The 20,240-nt window shown below is 40.1% G+C and overlaps 1 protein-coding gene across 8 annotated transcripts in view; it reads left to right on the forward strand.

Moving 5' to 3' along the window:
* The window catches only part of RBKS (ribokinase), an 84,896-nt gene that overhangs the window by 39,479 nt on the left and 25,177 nt on the right, over positions 1-20,240 (forward strand). For all 8 annotated transcript variants that reach the window (XM_082357638.1, XM_082357632.1, XM_082357639.1 and 5 more), the window contains 2 exons: positions 5,959-6,050; positions 11,189-11,377. In XM_082357638.1, the coding sequence (XP_082213764.1) occupies positions 5,959-6,050; positions 11,189-11,377 (281 nt within the window). The remainder of the gene's footprint in view (positions 1-5,958; positions 6,051-11,188; positions 11,378-20,240) is intronic.

The following is a 20,240-nucleotide window of genomic DNA, read 5'->3' on the forward strand; positions in this document are numbered from 1 at the left end:
CTCAGGCTGTCATTTGGTGGGGGAGAGCGTCCAGCAATGCCTCCTCCATCACCTGCCAGGCAGTTCTTCTAGTTGAGGAGCTGGAGGATCTGGGGCATCAGGAATGGGTGGGGGTAGGTGATGGAGAGCCAAAGATCACCTAGCCTACTTCACATTTTTACTGAGAGCCAGCATGCCTAAGTAGCGATTCTGCATGATCTTTCTTATATAGTAATATTGGAAGTAGTAATTCCTGCACTTATATGTACTTTACAGTTTATAAAGCACTTTCATATATATTTGGTCCTCAGAAAAACCTTATGACAAAAATATGGCAGGCATTATTCTCCCAGATTGAAGGGGAGAAGACAGACTTGGGGAGATTAAGTAATTAGCTCAACCAAGGTCACTGTAGAAACCAGGATTCCACACTCCAAGACCCAAGTTCTGTGTCCTAGAGCATACTTTAAATAAAGAAACTGCCACATCCTGTTGATATCAAGGAAGAGCCTTTATGAAGAGTATCTCTAGAAAAGTGAAATCCATGAATTGTAACAATGTCCAACATGTAGCCTAAGCTTTGAGTGTTATTACTGCTCGAGTCACAGAGACAAGACCCTAGAGTGTTCTCAGCAATGTGTCCCCTATCTGCCTCATAAAACACACACGCAAGCGCCCCAGCACACAGGAGCCTCTGTCTAGAACTCAGCTGGTCCCCATTTGGTAGTTACCAGTCAGACACAGCTCAGATTTTATACTGTGAGTGGTGTGTGTGTGTGTGTGTGTGTGTGTGTGTGTGTGTGTGTTTGAATTTAATGCATCTACATTCTCACCTGAGAGAAGAGTGGTACAATGAAAGGAGCACTGGTTTGGGAGTCATGAAGTATGGCTTTGAATTCAGAATCAATCACTTACCAAATGGGGGACCTCATGCAAGTAAGTCAGTTCCTTGCACTGAGCCTCATTTTCTGAGAGCTCTCACAGTTCTTCAGTGTCACAGTGTGAGAATGGGCTGATCACAGAGCGTAAAGATCAGTTGAGTGCTGAGTGTCCTGTCCATTACCCCACAAGGCTGCATATGTGCTAGTCAGCATTATTCCATCTACAAGAAAGATGGTAAAATCCTTGTTGTCATCATCATCATCTATGGGTTTATTATCACAGCTCCCTCATCTGTATACTTATCTGTATACTTACAAGCAGTGACGTTTGAATTAAATACATTGTATAACTGGATTATATATCAGTTGTTAAAATACAGAGGAAAAAGACCCCCCGCCTTCATCTTTGAATATACTGTCTCCGAAATCGCTCTCTTTACCAAAATGAAAGCATTGGTTTTAAACAGCACCTGCAACACCAAAAATGACTTGGGAGCCCTCTACAGCCCCCTCCTCTCTAGGTCACAGTGGTGTGACTTAGGCCCACGGCAGAGCTGGTGGTACAGCTGCTTGTGATGAAATTATGCCTGTTGGTTCTGGTCTTTATATCCATTTCAAAGCAAATGCGACATTACAGGAACAATTATAAATAATTGAGATTGTAAGATCGCCAAGATTAAACTCTAGGTAGGATACAAAATATCTTTTAATGCCACTTTAGTCCTTTTCCATTTGGCAAACAAAATTTCTTGGCTGGCCACCTTGACTTTCACAATAACATGGACCAGCACATAGCCCAAGCTTTGGGTGTTTTTGCTGCTCAAGTCACAGAGAAGAACCTCTAGAGTGGGAGACTGCCAAGCCAGTGTTTTGGGTAGCCCAACCTTCCTATGGTTTCTTTACTTAGGGTGATTTTCTCCCCCTGTTTCTCTGAGCTTGTTATTAGGGCCTTCTTAGCTGTCCAGCCCCCTGCCCTGCATGGTGACATCATTAAGAGCTTCCACCTCATTTTCCTGTCTTTGCGCCTGTACAACTGCCTCCCTGGGCCTCACCAGTTCCTCATGGACATTATTGCGCCAGCCATTGACATGCTGTTAAGACAACTGGGAGTTTAGTCCGTCATACGTTGTAATGGATAATAATTACTGTTGGGTGCTGTCAGTCACCTCTGCAACTCCAAGTTACTCCATGGTACATCCTGTGTTCTCTAGTTTTGCATGGTTCCAGGATGACATCAGTTTTTTTTTCATCTTGACTATTACAAATTTGCATTCTTCTTTGATGAACTACATCTGCTAATTCTTCACTTTTTTTTCATCGTGGTAAAGTATTCATGCTTATTTATGGTAGCATGAGCCAAAGAGACTCCTTTCTTTATGGTATTTTCACTTTTCCCCTAAATTTAGTTATTAGACTCTAAGCCTGTGTATCCAGTTTTTTTTGGTAAGAATGCTTTCCCTTCTTAAGATACAGGCAAATAAGAGTTGATTATTTTTATACAGTATTTACTGTCAAATTAAATTGTAGAATTTCTCAATCCAGCAATTGTTGCTTAAAATTCAATGTCATTGTTTCTTTAAAATTTGTTTTTGGGACTTCCCTGGTGGTGCAGTGATTAAGAAACCTCCTGCCAATGCAGGGGACACGGGTTCGAGCCCTGGGCCAGGAAGATCCCACATGCTATGGAGCAACTAAGCCCGTGCGCCACAACTACTGAGCCTGCGCTCTAGAGCCGGTGAGCCACAACTACTGAGCCCGCGTGCCACAACTACTAAAGCCCGCGCGCCTAGAGCCCGTGCTCCTCAACAAGAGAAGCCACTGCAATGAGAAGCCTGTGCACCGCAATGGAGAGTAGCCCCCGCTCACTGCAACTAGAGAAAGCCCACATGCAACGACTAAGACCCAGCGCAGCCAAAAATAAATAAATAAAATAAATTGTTTTTAAAAAATTGTTTTTATTGTGAAAAATTTCAAGTATGGTAAACTCATATATACTCTCATTTAGCTTCAACAATTATCAACACTTGGCCAATCTTGTTTCATCTATACCCCAACTTATTACTCCCATCCCCCATTGCAACCTTGGATTATTTTGAAGCAAAACCCAGACATTACAGCATCATTTCACTCACAGTGTACTCATTTTTTCTTTTTTTTAATCTGTTGTGTATCTATACACTAGCAATTCTTTTTTTTTTTTTATTAATTTATTTATTTATTAATTTTTGGCTGCGTTGGGTCTTGTTGCTGCACTCCGGCTTTCTCTAGTTGCGGCGAACAGGGGCTACTCTTTGTTGCGGTGTACAAGCTTCTCATTGCGGTGGCTTCTCTTGTTGCGGAGCACGGGCTCTAAGCACGCGAGCTTCAGTAGTTGTGGCACACGGGCTTAGTTGCTCTGTGGCTTGTGGGATCTTCCCGGACCAGGGCTCAAACCCATGTCCCCTACATTGGCAGGCAGATTCTTAACCACTGTGCCACCAGGGAAGCCCATGTACACGTTTTTTGATGTGAGATATTATATATATTTTAAGAATTATGTCTTTGCATGATGTATAGCAGTTAATCTGTGGTCAGATTTATTCTCAGCCTTTTGTAACTAATCACTTATTAGTTTAGTGAGTAACCTCTCAGACTTTTTTCTCTTCTATGTAAGTGTATAAATGTAAATACACATATAGTTATGTTTTATTTGTTTTGTTCAAAAAAGAGGGGGATCCTACCATAGACTTTATTATAAAACTGCCTTTTTCACTTATAAATAAATTATAGAAGTCTTTCTGTGACAAAACAGAGATCTGCTTCATTCTTTTGAACAGCAGCAGGGCATTCCATTGGGTGTATGTGTCATAATTTTTTATCCACTCTGATAGATACTTAGGTTTCTTTTGGTTTTTTTCTGTTACAAGCAGAGCTGAATGAACGTCACTGTACCTCATCTTTGCAGGCCGGTGTATGTCTGTAGGACAGGGTTAGAAAAGGAATTGCTGGATCAAGGATCTTTTAGGATAAAATGGAACTTTTATAAGAAGAATGGCTCTACCCTATTGTTGCATACTGATAGCTTGCTCTAACCTGTGCTCAGAGCTGCTGAGTGCAGCTTTGAGGATCAGATTAGGTGAGCAATGGTGTTTCAATTTAATGCTTGAGGAAAATAGGGAACAACATATTTATTTTGAAAACCTAAAAAGTAAATGGGTGTGTTAGAATGCTGGGCAATGATGGTTTTTATGCATAATTGACATCTCTGAGACCTTGCAGAAGCGGGAAAACCAATGAGAGAGATTGTTGCCAGGCTAAAAACTCCATCAGAAGGCAGAAGAGATGGGTGGACAGGCGGGGGTGTTGGGCTATGGGTAAAGGACAATATAATAACAGTAATAATCCTTTACTTTTGTACAACACTTCACAGTTTACACAGGGCTCTTACATCCGTTTTCTAATTTAAGCCTCACAATAACCCTGTGCAAAAATATGAGCAGCCAAAAATATACCATAGAATTTCTGTGGGTGGACATTCTAGATTCTAAAATAATGAAAACATGGGAATAGTGTTAGCCTATAAACCACTGGACAAGATCCACTGACCGAACCAAAATGTTAAGTAAGACCAAAGAAGGTGCAGCAGTAGATTAGCTCCTCCCTAGGCAGAAGTGGTGGACAGCTTCCACCAGCCACGTGCTGATACACATCTCCCTAGGAACGTGGAACGCATCAGCGCCAAACTAGCCATGGGAGAGCCACGTGGAGAACTTGTCAATGTGCACACTCACTGACCTTACCCCCAGAGATTCTGATTCAGTGGGTTTGAGGTGGAGCCCAGAAGTCAGGCATTTTAATAAGCTGTCCTCGTGAGGCGGATATGCAGCCAAGTTTGTGAACCACTGTTCTAGAAGAGTCTCTGGGGACTGCAGCTAGAGAGTTTTACTCTATGAGTCTATAGTAAATTAAGGTTACTAAACACACATAAGTCAGTGGACCTGGGTAGAAGAAAGAAGACCAACCAATCTAGTTGGGTGCTCTGGTGGATAAGTGTTTTGACAGAGGGAGAGCTTCCTATGAATATAATTTCTAAATACTTAAAAAAAAAATTTACAAAGTTCCAGAACAAAGGCTGTTTTTAAATTTTGTGAATTGGCATGGGGGGCTTGTGTTGCTGTGGACAGAGAGTCCTGGCCTAGAGAGGCAGCCACTTTAGAAACAACCAAACCCTGGACTTCAAGCTGGAGGACCCTGGGTAGGGACCCAGCTTAACTGTCTCCCAGTGTTAGGACCTTAGACTGACCTCATCTCTCTGAGGTTCACTTTCCTCCTCTGAAAAATGTACTTCTTCTAACACTGTGATGGCCGTGACATTCTCATTTTTCCTCTTTCTGCTGTCCCCATCCATCCTCCTCTTGTAGTCTGAGCTAGCTCTTAGCCTCTGATTGAATTTCTCCTCCTTTATCAACCTTTCCTTTACATTCCCAGATTGCCCACAGAAGCCAAGACTGTAAGCTTTTGTGTTAATGTGTATGTTTGCATGAGTAAGTGCAACATATTTGGAAGACATACATAGGTGTTCAAAACGTGGATATGTACATGAACTTCCTACTTACCATTCTTACCAGGAAATTTTTAAGCTCTTCATTGTTTCCTTTCTATCATCTCTTTTTTACTTTCCTGGAAAATGGATTTATGAACTAGCCTTGCATCTAAGCACTCACAGTAACCCACAAAAATGTTCACCAGACTGCATGTTCACATTTATATGTGTCCTTTCATGCCACAACATTCAAATTTTTAATTTTAATTGTTCTTGTTGTTTAATGTTCTTGTTGTCCTTTGCCATAACTTTGTAATCACCTTAGTTATAAATATTGATGCTTGCCCTTGAAGCTGAAATGTTGTAAAGTAAAAAGTAGAGCACATGGACATAAGAAGGAATTGCTACTAGGCTATCACAGAGATTGAGATTCCAGACTTTTCTACATCTGTAACTAAGTTGATTTTTAATCCAATGGGGAATATGGTTGTACTTGAGGACTTCCCTTACTCAATGTCCATAAATGCACCATGTTAAAAATGATAACCACTGAACCCCTTTTTCACTCCTTTGTAGTAAAAACACTGTTCAACCCAGCACCCGCCATTGCTGACCTAGACCCCCAGTTCTACACTCTCTCAGATGTGTTCTGCTGCAATGAAAGTGAGGTAAGGATGGAAGGTTTTGCTCATTCCTTGAGAAACCAAAAGACTTTCATGTATGTGGATAAAGCAAAGAATCAGGCCTTACCTCATCAGCTTGATTGCATGTGAATTCTTGGGCATAATGAAAACAGATTTTTTTGAATGACTGGGATGTAGAGAAAAGGAAACTAGTGAGTCCTAGAAGAAAAAGGATTCCCTTAGTCATACCCATAATTGGGCATTTATCAAACCTCAGCTAATTTTAGTCCCCACCCTGCCCTCATACTATTAGTTTCTGTTTTCTTTTTTAATCACCATAGTCTATGGACTAATTACTGTTAGTATTAGAGTTGCCAGAGATAGCAAACAAAAATACAGGATGCCCAATTAAACTTGAATTTCAGGTAAATAAGGAATAATATACTAAACATACCATAAAATTATTTGTTGTTTATCTGAAAGTCAAGTTTAACTGATAGTCCTATATTTTATCAAGCAATGCTAACTAATGTACAACCCTGGAGCATTTGCATTCTGTTGTGAAGACCCTGTGATTGCACTGGTGGACAGACAGGTTCTCCATTGATGCCGTGGGAAGCCCTGGTGGCCACTCCGCTAGGGGAGCACCGTCTCAGTCCACCTGAGGGTCATAATGTATATATCTGCATAAAATCTCCATCAATATATTCATATCGTGCCATTCTAAAGCATTTTAGGAAGAAAATTTCAATATTTTCCCTCTTATAGGCCAAACAGTATTAGACCAGCACTCTCCTCCAACATTGGGAGGCAAGACATATTATACAATGCAACATACAGAGAAAGAAAATTTATAATTAACAAACTATTAGTTTTTCATTTGGTGCAAAGGCTGAATGAAGGTTTCTAGGATTTCCTGACCTGCCTTTTTATTAACTTCATCTCTCAGAACATAAAGGAAATAAGAAAGAAGACTGCAACAAGGAAACTAATTTTAAGAAGCCACAATAGGTTATGCAATATTTTTGAGCAACCGCCATGGCCAGGCATTGTGCTAGGAAAAAGGAATTGTGGGAGAGAGTGACCATTTCACAATAAGAAGTTAGATTACCCTCAACTGCCAAACTGGCTTAGATTTCCCTGCTAGATACTTACAGAGCATCTCTAATGATTCTTCAAACACTCATCACAGCTCGGACTGCTTGTTCAATACCTCTGTCTTCTCCTGCGAGAGAACAGACATCTCTTATTCACTATTGTATCCCAATGGCTATCTATTGCTGCATAATAAATTACCCCCAAATCTAGTAGCTTACAACAACAGGAATTATTTATTGTCTGTCATGGTTTCTGTGCATCAGGAATTGAGACAGGACACAGCATGGCTTGTTTCTCCTCTACGATATCTGGGGTCCCAGCTGGAAGACTCAAAGACTGGAATCATCTGAACCTTCTTTCACTCACATGCTTGCTAGTTGATGCGGCCGTTGGCCAGAACACTTACACATGGCTTCTCCTTGTGGCCTGGGCTTCCTCACAATATGGAAGCTGGGTTCCAAAAAGATCCAGTCTCCTGAGAAAGGGTGAGGGAGAGAGAGCGCAAGAGCCTGGCAGAAGACATGGTGGCTTTTATGACTTAGCTTTGGAAGTCACACAGCATCTCTTCTGGCCCATTCTGTTGATTGACATAGGAAAGTCCACCCTGGTACCCCACCTCTCAATAGAAGATTGTCATTGTCACAGTGTGAAAAGAGCATGTATGATGTGATATATATTGATAGTTATCTTTGGAAATCATCATCTGTTATATTGTACTCGGCACATAGTTGGCACCTAGTAAATGCTTATTGAATGAACAAATAAATGAATGAACTCTGGTCGTTAAGGAAATTGATCTCAAAGGGAACTCTATTCAATACTCTGTGATGACCTATATGGGAATAGAATCTAAAAATAGTGTATATATGTATATGTGTGGCTGATTCACTTTGCTGTACAGCAGAAACTGACACAGCATTGTGAAGCAACTATACTCCAATAAAAATTAATTTTAAAAACTTAATAGAAAAAAGAAAAATTTTTAAAGCTTAACATTCTCATAGATGACTTCTAATCATGATAACAGTGTAAATTCATGCTTTAAGATATTCCCTCTGTGCCACACACAAACCATTGATATATAAATACAAAAAGAGACAATGAAAATATACTCACAAGCTCAAAAACAAGATAAATAACTCCACAGATCAGAAATGGAACAAAATCACGGAGATTCAGCCTTGGGTGTGCTGTACTCCAGTCCCAGAAGCTGGCATAGGTGTGTGGAAGTTTGCCTCCAATGGGTAATGGGCACTGAAAGTGTGCCACTCATGGGAGACTGGAGCAGTGCCCAGGCTAGAAACCAGAGGTGCTGGGCTAAGGCTTCCCTGCTAAGGAAAAAGAGTGGAGAAAGCTGCTATGCCTGCTGCTTGAGGCTACAACATATAGAAAGCTCCCAACCTGCAGAGACAGGAGGACAGAGAGACTGCCTCTGATCAGGAAGAAAACCAAGCCAACTGATGACTTAGCGACTGGATTGGCAGTTAGTGCCAATACCCCCAGAACAGGAACTCTCTGTTGCCGACCTAACACCTGGCTCTGGTTTAGAGACCCTTGGGGACCTAGTGGCTGCAGCTGTAAAGCCACTAGAAAGGCAGGGATAAACCTGATGGGAGTGAAATGTGCAGACTCTCCAACTCACTGCGAGCAGAGTGAGCCTGCAGGTGAAGAAATGTACTGATGCTAGAGATCCAGCAGAATCAACAATCTGAAGAGAAATGTGCCCAAGATGAAATGCAAATAATAAAACAATGCAAAAAGACTTATATAAGTATGATTAAGATTCTCATTCTTTAAAAAAGGAGAAGAAATTGTGAAAGAGAAACAGAATCAAAGCAACAGTCTGTGAATATGAAAACCAACCAATTAGAAGTCCTGAAAATGAAAAACAGTCATTGAAAAATTTTTAAAGCACTCATTAGAAAGATAAACATCAGACTGGAATGAAGAATTTGTGAACTGAAAGTGAATCTTGATCAATTCACCTGGAGGTAGAAAACTCAATTCACCTAGAAAATAGCACGGAAAGAAAAATAGTTTTAACTGTTAAAGAGGAAGTTAGCAGCTTGAGAGGCTTCAACATGTGTCAAATTGGAATGAAGGAAGAAGAGAATGGAGGGAACTGAAGAGAAGCTATGTTAGAGGAAACACTGCAAGGTGTTTTCTAGAACTGAGAAAAGGCATGAGCCCTCAAAAGATCAGAAGTGTGTTAGAAGTACCACATAAGATAAATAAATATAACTTTCTACTAACATACATTTTTGTGGAACTGCATAACATCAAGGGGTTGAATAAAGATAAAAATATTTTTAAATAGCCAGAGGAAAAAGGAGTACATGCCTGTAAAAGGGGAAAATGGAAAAAACCAAAGTGTCCATGAAAAAGAGAACAGATTTTGTTCAAACTGTAGCATATATCTGCAGTATGGAATACAGTGCAGTTTTTTTTAGATAGCTACATATATCAACACAAATTTTAAAATGTTAAGGTGAAAAGCACAATGCTAAATAATATATCTGGAAGATATCATTTAACTTCTTTAAAGAAAAATATTGGAAGCAAATAAAGTAAAATCTAATAAAGTAAAATGTATTAAAGGTGGGTGGTAGGTACATGGGTGTTTGTGCATTATTTTTCATGTTCAAGATTTTTCGTTAAAGAACAGCTGTTTAAAACGTTTTTAAAAACCACAAGAAATCGATATTTCTGAATATAAACTATCCAACTCAACACAAATATCCCAGTAATGAAGATCAATGCAAAACTTATAAAAAGAAAAAAGAAAGTGGCCTCACAGTATAACCCACACACACTGAAAGAAAGGGTCTATGGAAAAGATGGTAAGGGGGGGCTGGGGGCTACATGGTCAAGTTAATGAAACACATGCTCCTGGGAAGACTGACACCAAGAATGAGCAGACACTGTGGGATGATTTACAGGCACCAAGAAGGGTTAGTCTGGGCACATTCAGGGCAAGCAAAGGAAGGGATACACCCATTCTTAGGAAGAGATAGTATATGATTAAACTGTAATAGAGAAAAGAGAAAATTTGGTTATAAACTTTCTAAGTCAAAAAGTATCATATAATTCATCTAGTCCAGTGAGTTTTCAACTGCCAATCCCAGAGCCATAAAGGATCCCTGGATGAGGAAACAGGGCTGCAGCCCCTCACCCCTGCTTCATCCAGAGGATTTTTTATATTCTGGGAGGAAACTACTGATCCTGTCCAAGCCCTACATTTTACAGACTTTACGTGACTTGGGGAAGTTTCCAGAGTTAGTGAGTAGTGGAGGTCTCTGAACATCAGCACGTTGCTTTTTTCTGCTGTGTATCAGAGCCTCTCCTACTCTGCTTCCATCTACTCAAGCAAAACAAACAAAAGAAATGAGTGGTCTGCAAACTAGTAATATGCAAGGCATTATGGCCCAAGAGAAGCCTGAAAGAATTTAGGTGTGAAATGTATGGCTATGATTTATACCAAAAATCATTGGCAGTGGCCCCTTCCTTTCTTCTTTTCCTCCCTCCCCACTTCCCTTATTTCTCTTGTAAAACTCTCTTTGTTCCTCCTAACTCTTTATTATGAAAATCATCACAAATAAGGAAAAGCTGAATGGGCAATACAGTGAATACTCATATCCTCTCCACCCAAACAGTTGTTAACATTTTGCTGCACTGGCTTCCCCTCTCCCCTGTGTGTATTTATTTTTGTTTTGGTTGAATTATTTGAAAGTTGCAGGCATGATCCCTCACCCCTAAATACTTCAGCTTGCATCTCCTAAGAGGAACCACAATACCATTATCACACCTAGGAAAATTACCAGTAATTCTATACTGTCATCTGATATTCAGGCCACATTCAAATTTCCCCAGTTGTCTCAAGAATGTCTTTTATAGCTTTTTTGTTGTCATTGTTATTATTGTTTTATTTTATTTATTTTCCTGAGCCAGTACCTACCAAAGTTCCCCACTGCATTGGTTGTTATGAAAAAGAAGGGAGACATCGCCTAGAAAAACAGATCTAATCTAGAAGCAGACCCAGTTACTTATTCTCACCACAGTTTCTTTTCTTTTTGTATGTATTTCAGGCTGAGATTCTGACCAGCCTTGAGGTCAGTAGCCCCTCGGATGCTGGGAAGGCTGCGTTGGTGCTCATGGAAAGGGGCTGCCGGGTTGTAATCATCACCTTAGGTGCTGAAGGATGTGTGATGCTGTCACAGACAGAACCTGTCCCAAAACACATTCCCACAGAGAATGTCAAAGCTGTGGATACTACGGTAGGTAGGTTTTTCAATTTCAGAATCCTTTTTGGCCCTTGAAAATCATCATTTAGTAACTAAGATACTGCACCTGAATTTTCGGATCACGCGGTAGAGGCCCTTAGAGGTAATATGGGGGAAGAGGACAATCAGGCAGGAGAACTGTATCTTAACCTTTTCTAACCCACTGTAGGACTTTATACAAGTCACTTAACCTCTCTGAGTCAGTTTTCTCATCCATAAAATTGGAATATCAGTAAAATTATACCCATATTACCTATATTCATTCATTCATTCATTCAATAAGTATTTATTAAATACCTATTATATGCCAGTCATATATTAGGTGCATATGTATAGCGATGAACAAGACAAAGTCTCTGCCCTCATGGGGCCTAGATTTTAAACAGTAAACACATCGCCGGGTCTTACAAGCCTCTTGTGTGGAATGAAATCACAAGGACCACTGGTTATTATATTGTAGTAATAATAGCATTACTACGTGCTTACTGTGTCTCTTTCACATACCTCTCATTGAATCTTTACAACAACCATATGAGGCAGGTACTATTATTATCCTCATTTTACAGATTTAGAAACTTGCTCTAGATCCTAATGCAAGGAAGTAACAGAGCTGGAGGTTCAAAACTGAGACACTCGTGTGAGGTGCTGTGTTAAGGACAAGCAGGTTAAGTGGACAAGGCACGGCTACAGAGCAGCGACGGAAAGGAAACAAGTTAGGAAAAGGCTCAGGCTTCCTCTAAAGCTGGGGAAATAAAAGTTATTTGCTTATGGCCTAGACTAGAAAAGTAAGTAAACGTCAAGGACAAGAAATTAGAGTTGCGGAAGAATAAAAATTTTAGGGTTTTTACCTATAAGAAACTGACATATTATTATTTATAAAATGTTTATTTCTTTGCTTAGAAAAGACTTTAAAATGTGGGTCATTTATCAAAAAAAGAAGCCTAAGGGCATCTGATGAAGTTTTAGTTAAGAATATGCATTGAAATAGATAAGTGCAAGGAATGCTTCTATTACATGAAATTACATCCTGATTGCCTTTGTGTGTGTGTGTGTGTGTGTGTGTGTGTGTGTGTGTGTGTCTTTTTTTTTTAAGTTACTTACTTACTTACTTACTTATTTATTTTGGCTGCGTTGGGTCTCCGTTGCTGCATGCAGGCTTACCCTAGTTGAGGCGAGCGGGGGCTACTCTTCGCTGCAGTGCGCGGGCTTCTTGCTGCGGTGGCTTTTCTTGTTGCGAAGCACAGGCTCTAGGCGCATGGGCTTCAGTAGTTGTGGCACACAGGTTTAGTTGCTCCATGGCATGTGGGATCTTCCCGGCCCAGGGCTCTAACCCGTGTTCCCTGCATTGGCAGGCAGATTCTTAACCACTGCACCACCAGGGAAGCCCCTGATTGCCTTTTAAAATGTGCTTTATCAGGAATTTGATAAACTATACTTGGCGATGTTATTCTCATCATATTTACTTATTTCTGAAACCATTAGTTTTTCTGTTTTGTCAAGGACAGTAACCTGAATTTGAGAGATTCCTTATTAGTTCTGAAGTCAATCCTGCATTAGACTAAAACTATTCCAGGTCCTGAACTAAAGCAGAAGAGTTTGTTCTTCTTTTGCTAAATATAAAACAAAGGGTCCTCATGAAGCTATTGGACCTCTGTGACTGCCCAGAAGTGGCTCAGCCTCTGCCTTCAAAGTCTGTGTCAGTCACGACTCCTTTTGCTCATAAGCACCAGGAACACAACTCAAACGGCTTACACAGAACAAGGGATTTATTTGGTGCACATAAGTGGAAGGTTCGAAGGTACAGCAGAATGCAGAAGCTAAACCGTGTCATCAAGACTCACTTGCTCACCCTCTCCCTGTCAGCTCTGCTTGCCTTTTGGTGGGCTTTGAGCTCAGACAGGTGCCCTCCAGGTGGTGGTCCCTGGCAGCACCCTACTCACACTGTGCCTCACATCATGTCCCCATCCCCAGTGTCAAATAAAAATCAAAGAGCTCTTATAAGAGGATGGGAAATAGATACTGATCAGAGTAAAACCACCCATGCCCACCATAGAACACTCATGTGGAAATGCACTGCTTGGGCAGAGGATTAAAGGATGGAGAAACTAGCCTTGGAAATGTTCAAATTTGAATCAGTAGTAATAATCCTCAAAAATTTCATGTTGAAGGACTGGATTTCACAGATCATGACGGATTATAACTTTGAGCATCTTATGTACAGCGATGTGCACCAAGGAGGTTTTCACACTTTGTTGATACAGTTTTGTGCTCTTTCATTTGGTTTCTTAGCACTTGCAGTTAATTTCTAGGTTTCAGGAAAGGTGAAACACAGTGAGAGTTCAGCGAGAACAGATTGCTTAATGCTTGGAGGCAGGAGAGAGAAAATGGGATCGGGAAGATCAGGACGCTGGATCAGGGTCAGCAGGTTTTTTCTGTAAAGGGCCAGATGGTAAAGTTTTAGGCTTTACAGGCCATATGCATACATGCTCTGTTACAGCTACTCAGCTCTACCGTGGTAGCATGAAAGCATCCATGAACAACTTTGTATGCTACTGAAATTAAGTTAGTATTAATCTAAACTAGATTAAGGTGTTAATTGGAATCACCAATGCAATCACTAAGAAAAGAACCAAAAAAAGAAAAAAAACACCTAAAAGAAACAAGACGATTAAAATGGTACACTAGAAAATATTTAACAAAAAACAAGATGGTAATGGAGGAAGAGAGGAATAAAGAAGCTACTGGAAGATATGCTATTGTAAACTGGGATAAAACTAAGACAGGAAGATATGAGATCCAGGAAACAGGTGATGCAACTTAAGAGAGAAGTCAGTGACGATGAAGGAAAGTTCCAGGACAATAGCTATGCAGGAAGCCCGTGCCCAGTCAGTTCAGATTAGAGCAGGAGCATGGCGGGCTCTGGAAGGAACGTCTCCCAGAAACAAAAACGAAAAAAGGAAAAAGAAAGAAATAGTGGAATATCCAGATATCCCATGTGTTTGAATATGCACAAAGATTTTTAGCTCTTGTAGAATTTGAGGATGAAGTAGTAATTAATATGTAGAAAACTGAGGAAATGAAAAAAAAAAACAGCAAATTTTTTCCTCTAGGTCATCTGGAGTCTAAGGGGAAAAGGTATGATTAAGTAAATATAAATTTTGTACACCACATGGCTATGAATGCATAGTCATAACAATGTAAGTGCCAATTATTGATTTAACCAAAAAGAGAGATTATAATCATACTGTGAAAATGGAAAGATAAAGTGAGTGTGTATTTGTGTACACATAGGGGAAGATAAGAGAATTAAATGCTCATTTTCCATTGTTGGAATTCAAGAGATAATATCTAAAACAGATTTTTTTAAAAGACAACAGTATAAGCATACTACCAGAAATAGAAGATAAAATCAGAAGAAACCAGTAAAAGAATTTAAAGTATTTGCCTCATAGAAATAGGAGTGGAGAGGGATGGGGCATTTACACTTTCAGCTTTGTCTTTTTAAACTATGAATACAGATGGCTTGGATTTTTTTTTTTAAAGGCAAAACACAATGAGATACCATTTCACACCACTAGGATGGCTATAATCAAAAACAGATAATAGCAACTGTTGACTAGGATGTGGAGAAATCAGAACCCTCAAACACTGCTGATAGGAATGTAAGATGGTGTAGCCACTTCGGAAAATGCTCTGGAAGTGCTTCAAAAAGTTAAATTTAGAGTTACAACAGACTCAGCACTTCTACTTCCAGGTATATAGCCAAGAGAAATAAAAAAACATATGTTACACAAAACCTTATACGGAAATGTTCACACAGCATTATTCATAATAGCCCCAAATTGAAAACAAACCAAATTTTCATCAACAGATAAATGGATAAACAAATTGTGGTATATACATATGATAGAACATTATTCAGCCATAAAAAGGAATACTGATACATGATACGGCATGGATGAACATCCAAAACATTATACTAGGTGAAAGAAGTCGGACATAAAAGGCCACATATTGTATGCTTCCATTTATATGAAATATCCAGCGTAGGTAAATCTATCAAAACAGAAAGTAAATTGACAGTTAGCAGAGGCTGGAGAGAGGGTAGAATGAGAAGTGACTGCTAATGTACCCAGGGTTGCTCTTTGGGGTCATGAAAATGTCCTAGAATTAGATAGTGGTGATGGTTGTACAACCTTGTAGATATACTCAGAACCACTGAATTGTGCACTTTTTTAAGGGTGAATTTTAGGGCATGTGTATGATATCTCAATTGAGAAGACAAAGGACAAACAAAAACAACAAAAAGCACTTCACTAATGAGTGGATACTCCTTCGATAAAGAATCTTCCACTTAATTGCTGTACTGAATCTACTGACTGGACGCTTAACATCCCCCCAGTGGAACCGAGGTGACACAGGAAACAAGGGTAGTTATTTTCTGGCTGTAGAGTCTCCCTCAGCTTTTTCATGCTGTCTTTCTCCTCTCATCCAGCACTCATTATTAAAATTCTTGCCTGTCCTGCACACAACTGTTCAGCTTCTTCATAAGTCTGGTAAAGAGGAGCTAATTCACCTGGGGAGGTGAGGAACTCCCAGGGAGGCATTTTCTTCTGAACAAATGGGCTCCTTCACTTTCCTGTCAGGAGGGTATTACTTGCTCTCGGGCAGTTTGTAACCTTCTCGCTTTTCTCCTCCTCCTCATCCCTTATGATGTTACACCTTAACAAAAAAATCCTGCTGTGCAACCTAAATATAGCCAGTTTTTATTTGCCAATCATACTGGCATGGATGGCGGAAACCTCTTTAGTTAGTTGGCACGTTGTCCACTGGAGACAGCCTGCCCTAGCAGGAGCCATCGCCTGCTCTACGCTGTGCCTCTGCAGACTGCTATATCCAGTTTTGCCTCAGTGTTAATAGTTGGAGGTATCGCCTCTATTTTTACATCTGTTTTTCCCCTTGTACTAAAGTGAGATGGTGGCAGTAGCTGCAGATGTCCTCGGCTCAGTTTGGAAGACATGACAGATTTGTCTCTTTTCCCATCTCTGGCGCTCATGTCCTCACTCAAGTCCTTCCAACCTGAAGGTCAGGGGCTTTGCCTTCTTGTGTCCATGACTGCACTGAATAATTCGCTCCATAGTCAGAGTTACACACATATAAGCATGGTGACACTTTAGGATTACTGTGATAGCGTGATATATTGTAACCTTAATTATCCTTGGCCTATAAGCTCTGTAAAATTCCCGATTTATAAATTTCCTCATGTAAATGGTTAAGTCCTAAAATCTACATTGACACTCTTAATTTCAAGAATTCAGCCCCTAAGCTAAATCTGTCTTCTCAAGAATCACTCACTTTGTAATAAATCATCATAATTCAGGATATGTAAGTAAGCGAGAGTAACCAAAGGCGAGGGGCAGGGGGGACTCACCTTCCCTATTTTTTATTCCTCTTTCTTCCTATCCATTGCATTTGAGTCCTGTAGTCTTCACGGTTATTGGTGAGGCATGAGGCAGCATCAGCCCAGCTGCATGGATGCCCCCAAGGGACAACTCGGGGCTGGAGACGCAGCTGCAAACTAGAGACCGCACCAGTAGGAAGCGGGATCATTTCTGTTACCGTTGGCGTGGAAGCACTCATGAGGGCGGGGTGATTGCTGGGGCTGGTGGATTACCCACAGTTTTCCAAGGTAACTCCTCCTTGGTGTGTCCCCCCATCCTGGGGTCTGGCCTTCTGCCATCCAGGCTGCTCACAAGCATAGGCTCCCATTAATCCACTTCTGAGGTACCATCCAGAATGACAGTTCAGTCTTTGAAAATCCAACATCTGAAGGGCCGTTATTTCCATCTTGGTGTGACCTTCCCCCCAGCCTACACCCTCTTCCCATCCCCAGCCGCCTGGCCACTGGAAAGCCAAACTAATTTTGTCAGATGTAAGTAGAACGATTGAATTTAGGTGCTCTCAAGAGATGTTTCTCAACTCCGGCAAACTCAGACACTGTTTCCTGCTGAGCCACAGTCTTGCTGAGAGGACTGAGTACTCACCAGGTCTCCCACGGCACTGCCAGTGGTAGTCTTTGTGACGCTCCTTAAACTGTGGTTCCCCAGCAAACCATTCTTTCTTTCTCCCACCTCCTTCTTTCTGATCAACATGTACATTCCTTGCATTTGTTAATAATTGGTGGAGTTGCTGAGGGGACTTTGTAGCTCAGTAGCCATTTTGTCCTTGAATAGAGACTTTGCACATTTCTCTCCAGAAGCTTCTGTTATAGCCAAAATGTTTGAGTGCCCCTCACTGTTGATTGCCAATACTTCAGAAAGGGTTGGGCCATAAAATACAGTGGGTAAAGAATGATAGAATCTTGGGTGCTAAAGAGGTAACTATAAAATAATAAGACTAACTGTATCTCCATATCAATTTATTATCCAAGAAGTGACTGTTGTTTCCTTCAAATTTTGACCTTAGGAGAATTAAGTATATATTGATACTGCCAATACTCAAAGTACCTTGGGAAATGCTCTTTTAGAATTGCTTTGAGAGCCTTCATCACCTTTACCCCACCAATCACTCTATTATTTCTTTTACTTTCTACTCATGAAATTAATACATGCTTAGTGTTCAAGAGGAGAAAAGAGCAGACAACACAGAAAGGTATAAAAGTCAGATATTCATGATCCTATCACTTAGATGTAACCACTATTAACATTTTAGTGTAAATCCGCCTAGATTTTTCTATGCATAATTTTGAATATCTGTACTTTTGAATATCTGTTAACAGCAAACTTGAATATTTGCAACAGCAGAGGATTAATATGTGTCATTATAGGAAGGCTGTACATCCCCAAAAATAAATGAAACATTTCTTTAGAATAAAGTAAGTAGGCAATTCACTGAAGAAGAAATACGAAAGATAAAGAAATGAAACACTGTTTAACCCTACAAGAAATCAGGAATATGCAAATCAAAATAACAGTGAGATTGCCTTCACTGCCCATCAGGTCAACAAAAATAAAGATTGATAATGTCAAAGTCCAAATAAATTGGAAAAACACATGCTCTCATATAATTCTGGTGGGAGTATAAATTCATAGAATGTTTTTGGAAGGCAATTTGACAATACCAATTTTTAAAATATGTTTTCCCTTTGACCCAGTATATCTCTTTCTAAGAATCTGTCCTACAGAAGTGTTCACATATATCAATATTTGTACAAGAATGTTTATTTCAGCTTTGTTTGTAATAACCAAAAAATCGGTTAGACAGGTCTACATAATCATCAGTAGGAGAAGGTCAAATGATAATAGTATGGTGCCACTGATTTAAAAATAACTCTAAAAAAATAAAATAAAATAACTCTAGCTATCTGTAAGTAAAAGTATAATTTAAAATCCAAAACAAACAAACAAAACCACCAGACTTTCCCATTACTCACGGGAAGGGGAACAGGATGGGGGATAGGAAAGTGTTATAAAGGAGGACCTCTACGTTCTGCTCCATATTCTTCTGAATTGTTTGCATTTTTCACGTATTACTTTGAAATTTGGAGTAAAGATGATTTGGGGACATAGCAAAAAACTATTTGGAGCCATATCTAGCAAGTAAGATAGGTGATATCCTTTCTCAAAGGGCAAACTGGGCATTATTTTCACAAAGGAGCCGAATTAGCCACTGTTCACTCTTGATCTCATAAAGAACCTCTCAAGCTTTCCCAAATCTCTATATGTGGAGGCTGAGTAGCCCTTTGACTTAGGATGACCTCTGAATGGAATAGAGTCCTGATGCCAAAGAAATAGATCCACATGCCTTTCAGATCCACAGCACTTCAGCCTCTGTAAATCTGGATATTTCACTACACACTTTTGACAGTTTTTTTCTTAATCTTTCTAAGGAAAAAATTTCCCTCAAAAACATGTTATTTTATACAGTTTCCTTTGGAAATATCAGAATAAATGTCAAAGCTGCACTGTTTCTGTTCATCACTCAAATGCACGGCAGATCTTCAGAGAAACTTCACTCATGTTCAAGTTTTCTTTCTGAATGAGTCTGTTTATATATCTCGGTTTAACTCTTCAACCCTCATTCTCTCAACTGATAACAGAATGAATGATCTAGACTTTGGCTTTGCCACATTTCTTGGTCTTTGGCTAATGAATGACCTGGAGGAGCTATAAAAGGGGCCAGGCCATAGGAGATGCCTCATGTTGAAGTACTTAATAGTTCATGTACTTCGTCGTTCATATACCTCTGATTTGAAACAGACCTGAATGGAAGGGCTCATGAGGGATGGAGGAACATACGTAACACAAGCCCTTGGACCGAATTGTGCTCCCCCTAAAAGTTATATGTTGAAGCCCTAACCCCCAAAGTTACTGTATTTGGAGATAGGACCTATAAGGAGGTAATTAAGATGAAATGAGGTTATAAGGGTGAAGCCCTGATCCCAATAGGATTAGTGTCCTTATAAGAAGAGACAGCAGAGAGCTCAGTCTCTCTGTATGTGCATTCAGAAAGCTCATGGGAGCACATAGCAAGGCGGTGGTCTCCTGCAAGCCAGGAGAGGAGGCCTCAGAATGAAACTTATCTTGCCAGCACCTCGATCTTGGACTTCTAGCCTCCAGAACTGTGAGGAGTACATTTCTGTTGTTTAAGCCACCTAGTCTGTGGTATTTTGTTATGGTGGCCCAAGTAGACTAACACATGCAAGAAAGCCAATCAGCATGCTTCAGAAGTGACCTAAAGTGAATGCTGAAAAATCAGCTGTTCTGTGAGAAAATAAGCCTAGGCAAACTAACAGGATCAGCCTAAATCACCTTTCTAGTGAAATATCTCAAGAGTTTTTCGTATGGTTCAACTGTAA

This window comes from Balaenoptera borealis (assembly GCF_965194805.1).
Source record: "Balaenoptera borealis genome assembly, chromosome: 15".
Classification (NCBI taxonomy): domain Eukaryota; kingdom Metazoa; phylum Chordata; class Mammalia; order Artiodactyla; family Balaenopteridae; genus Balaenoptera; species Balaenoptera borealis.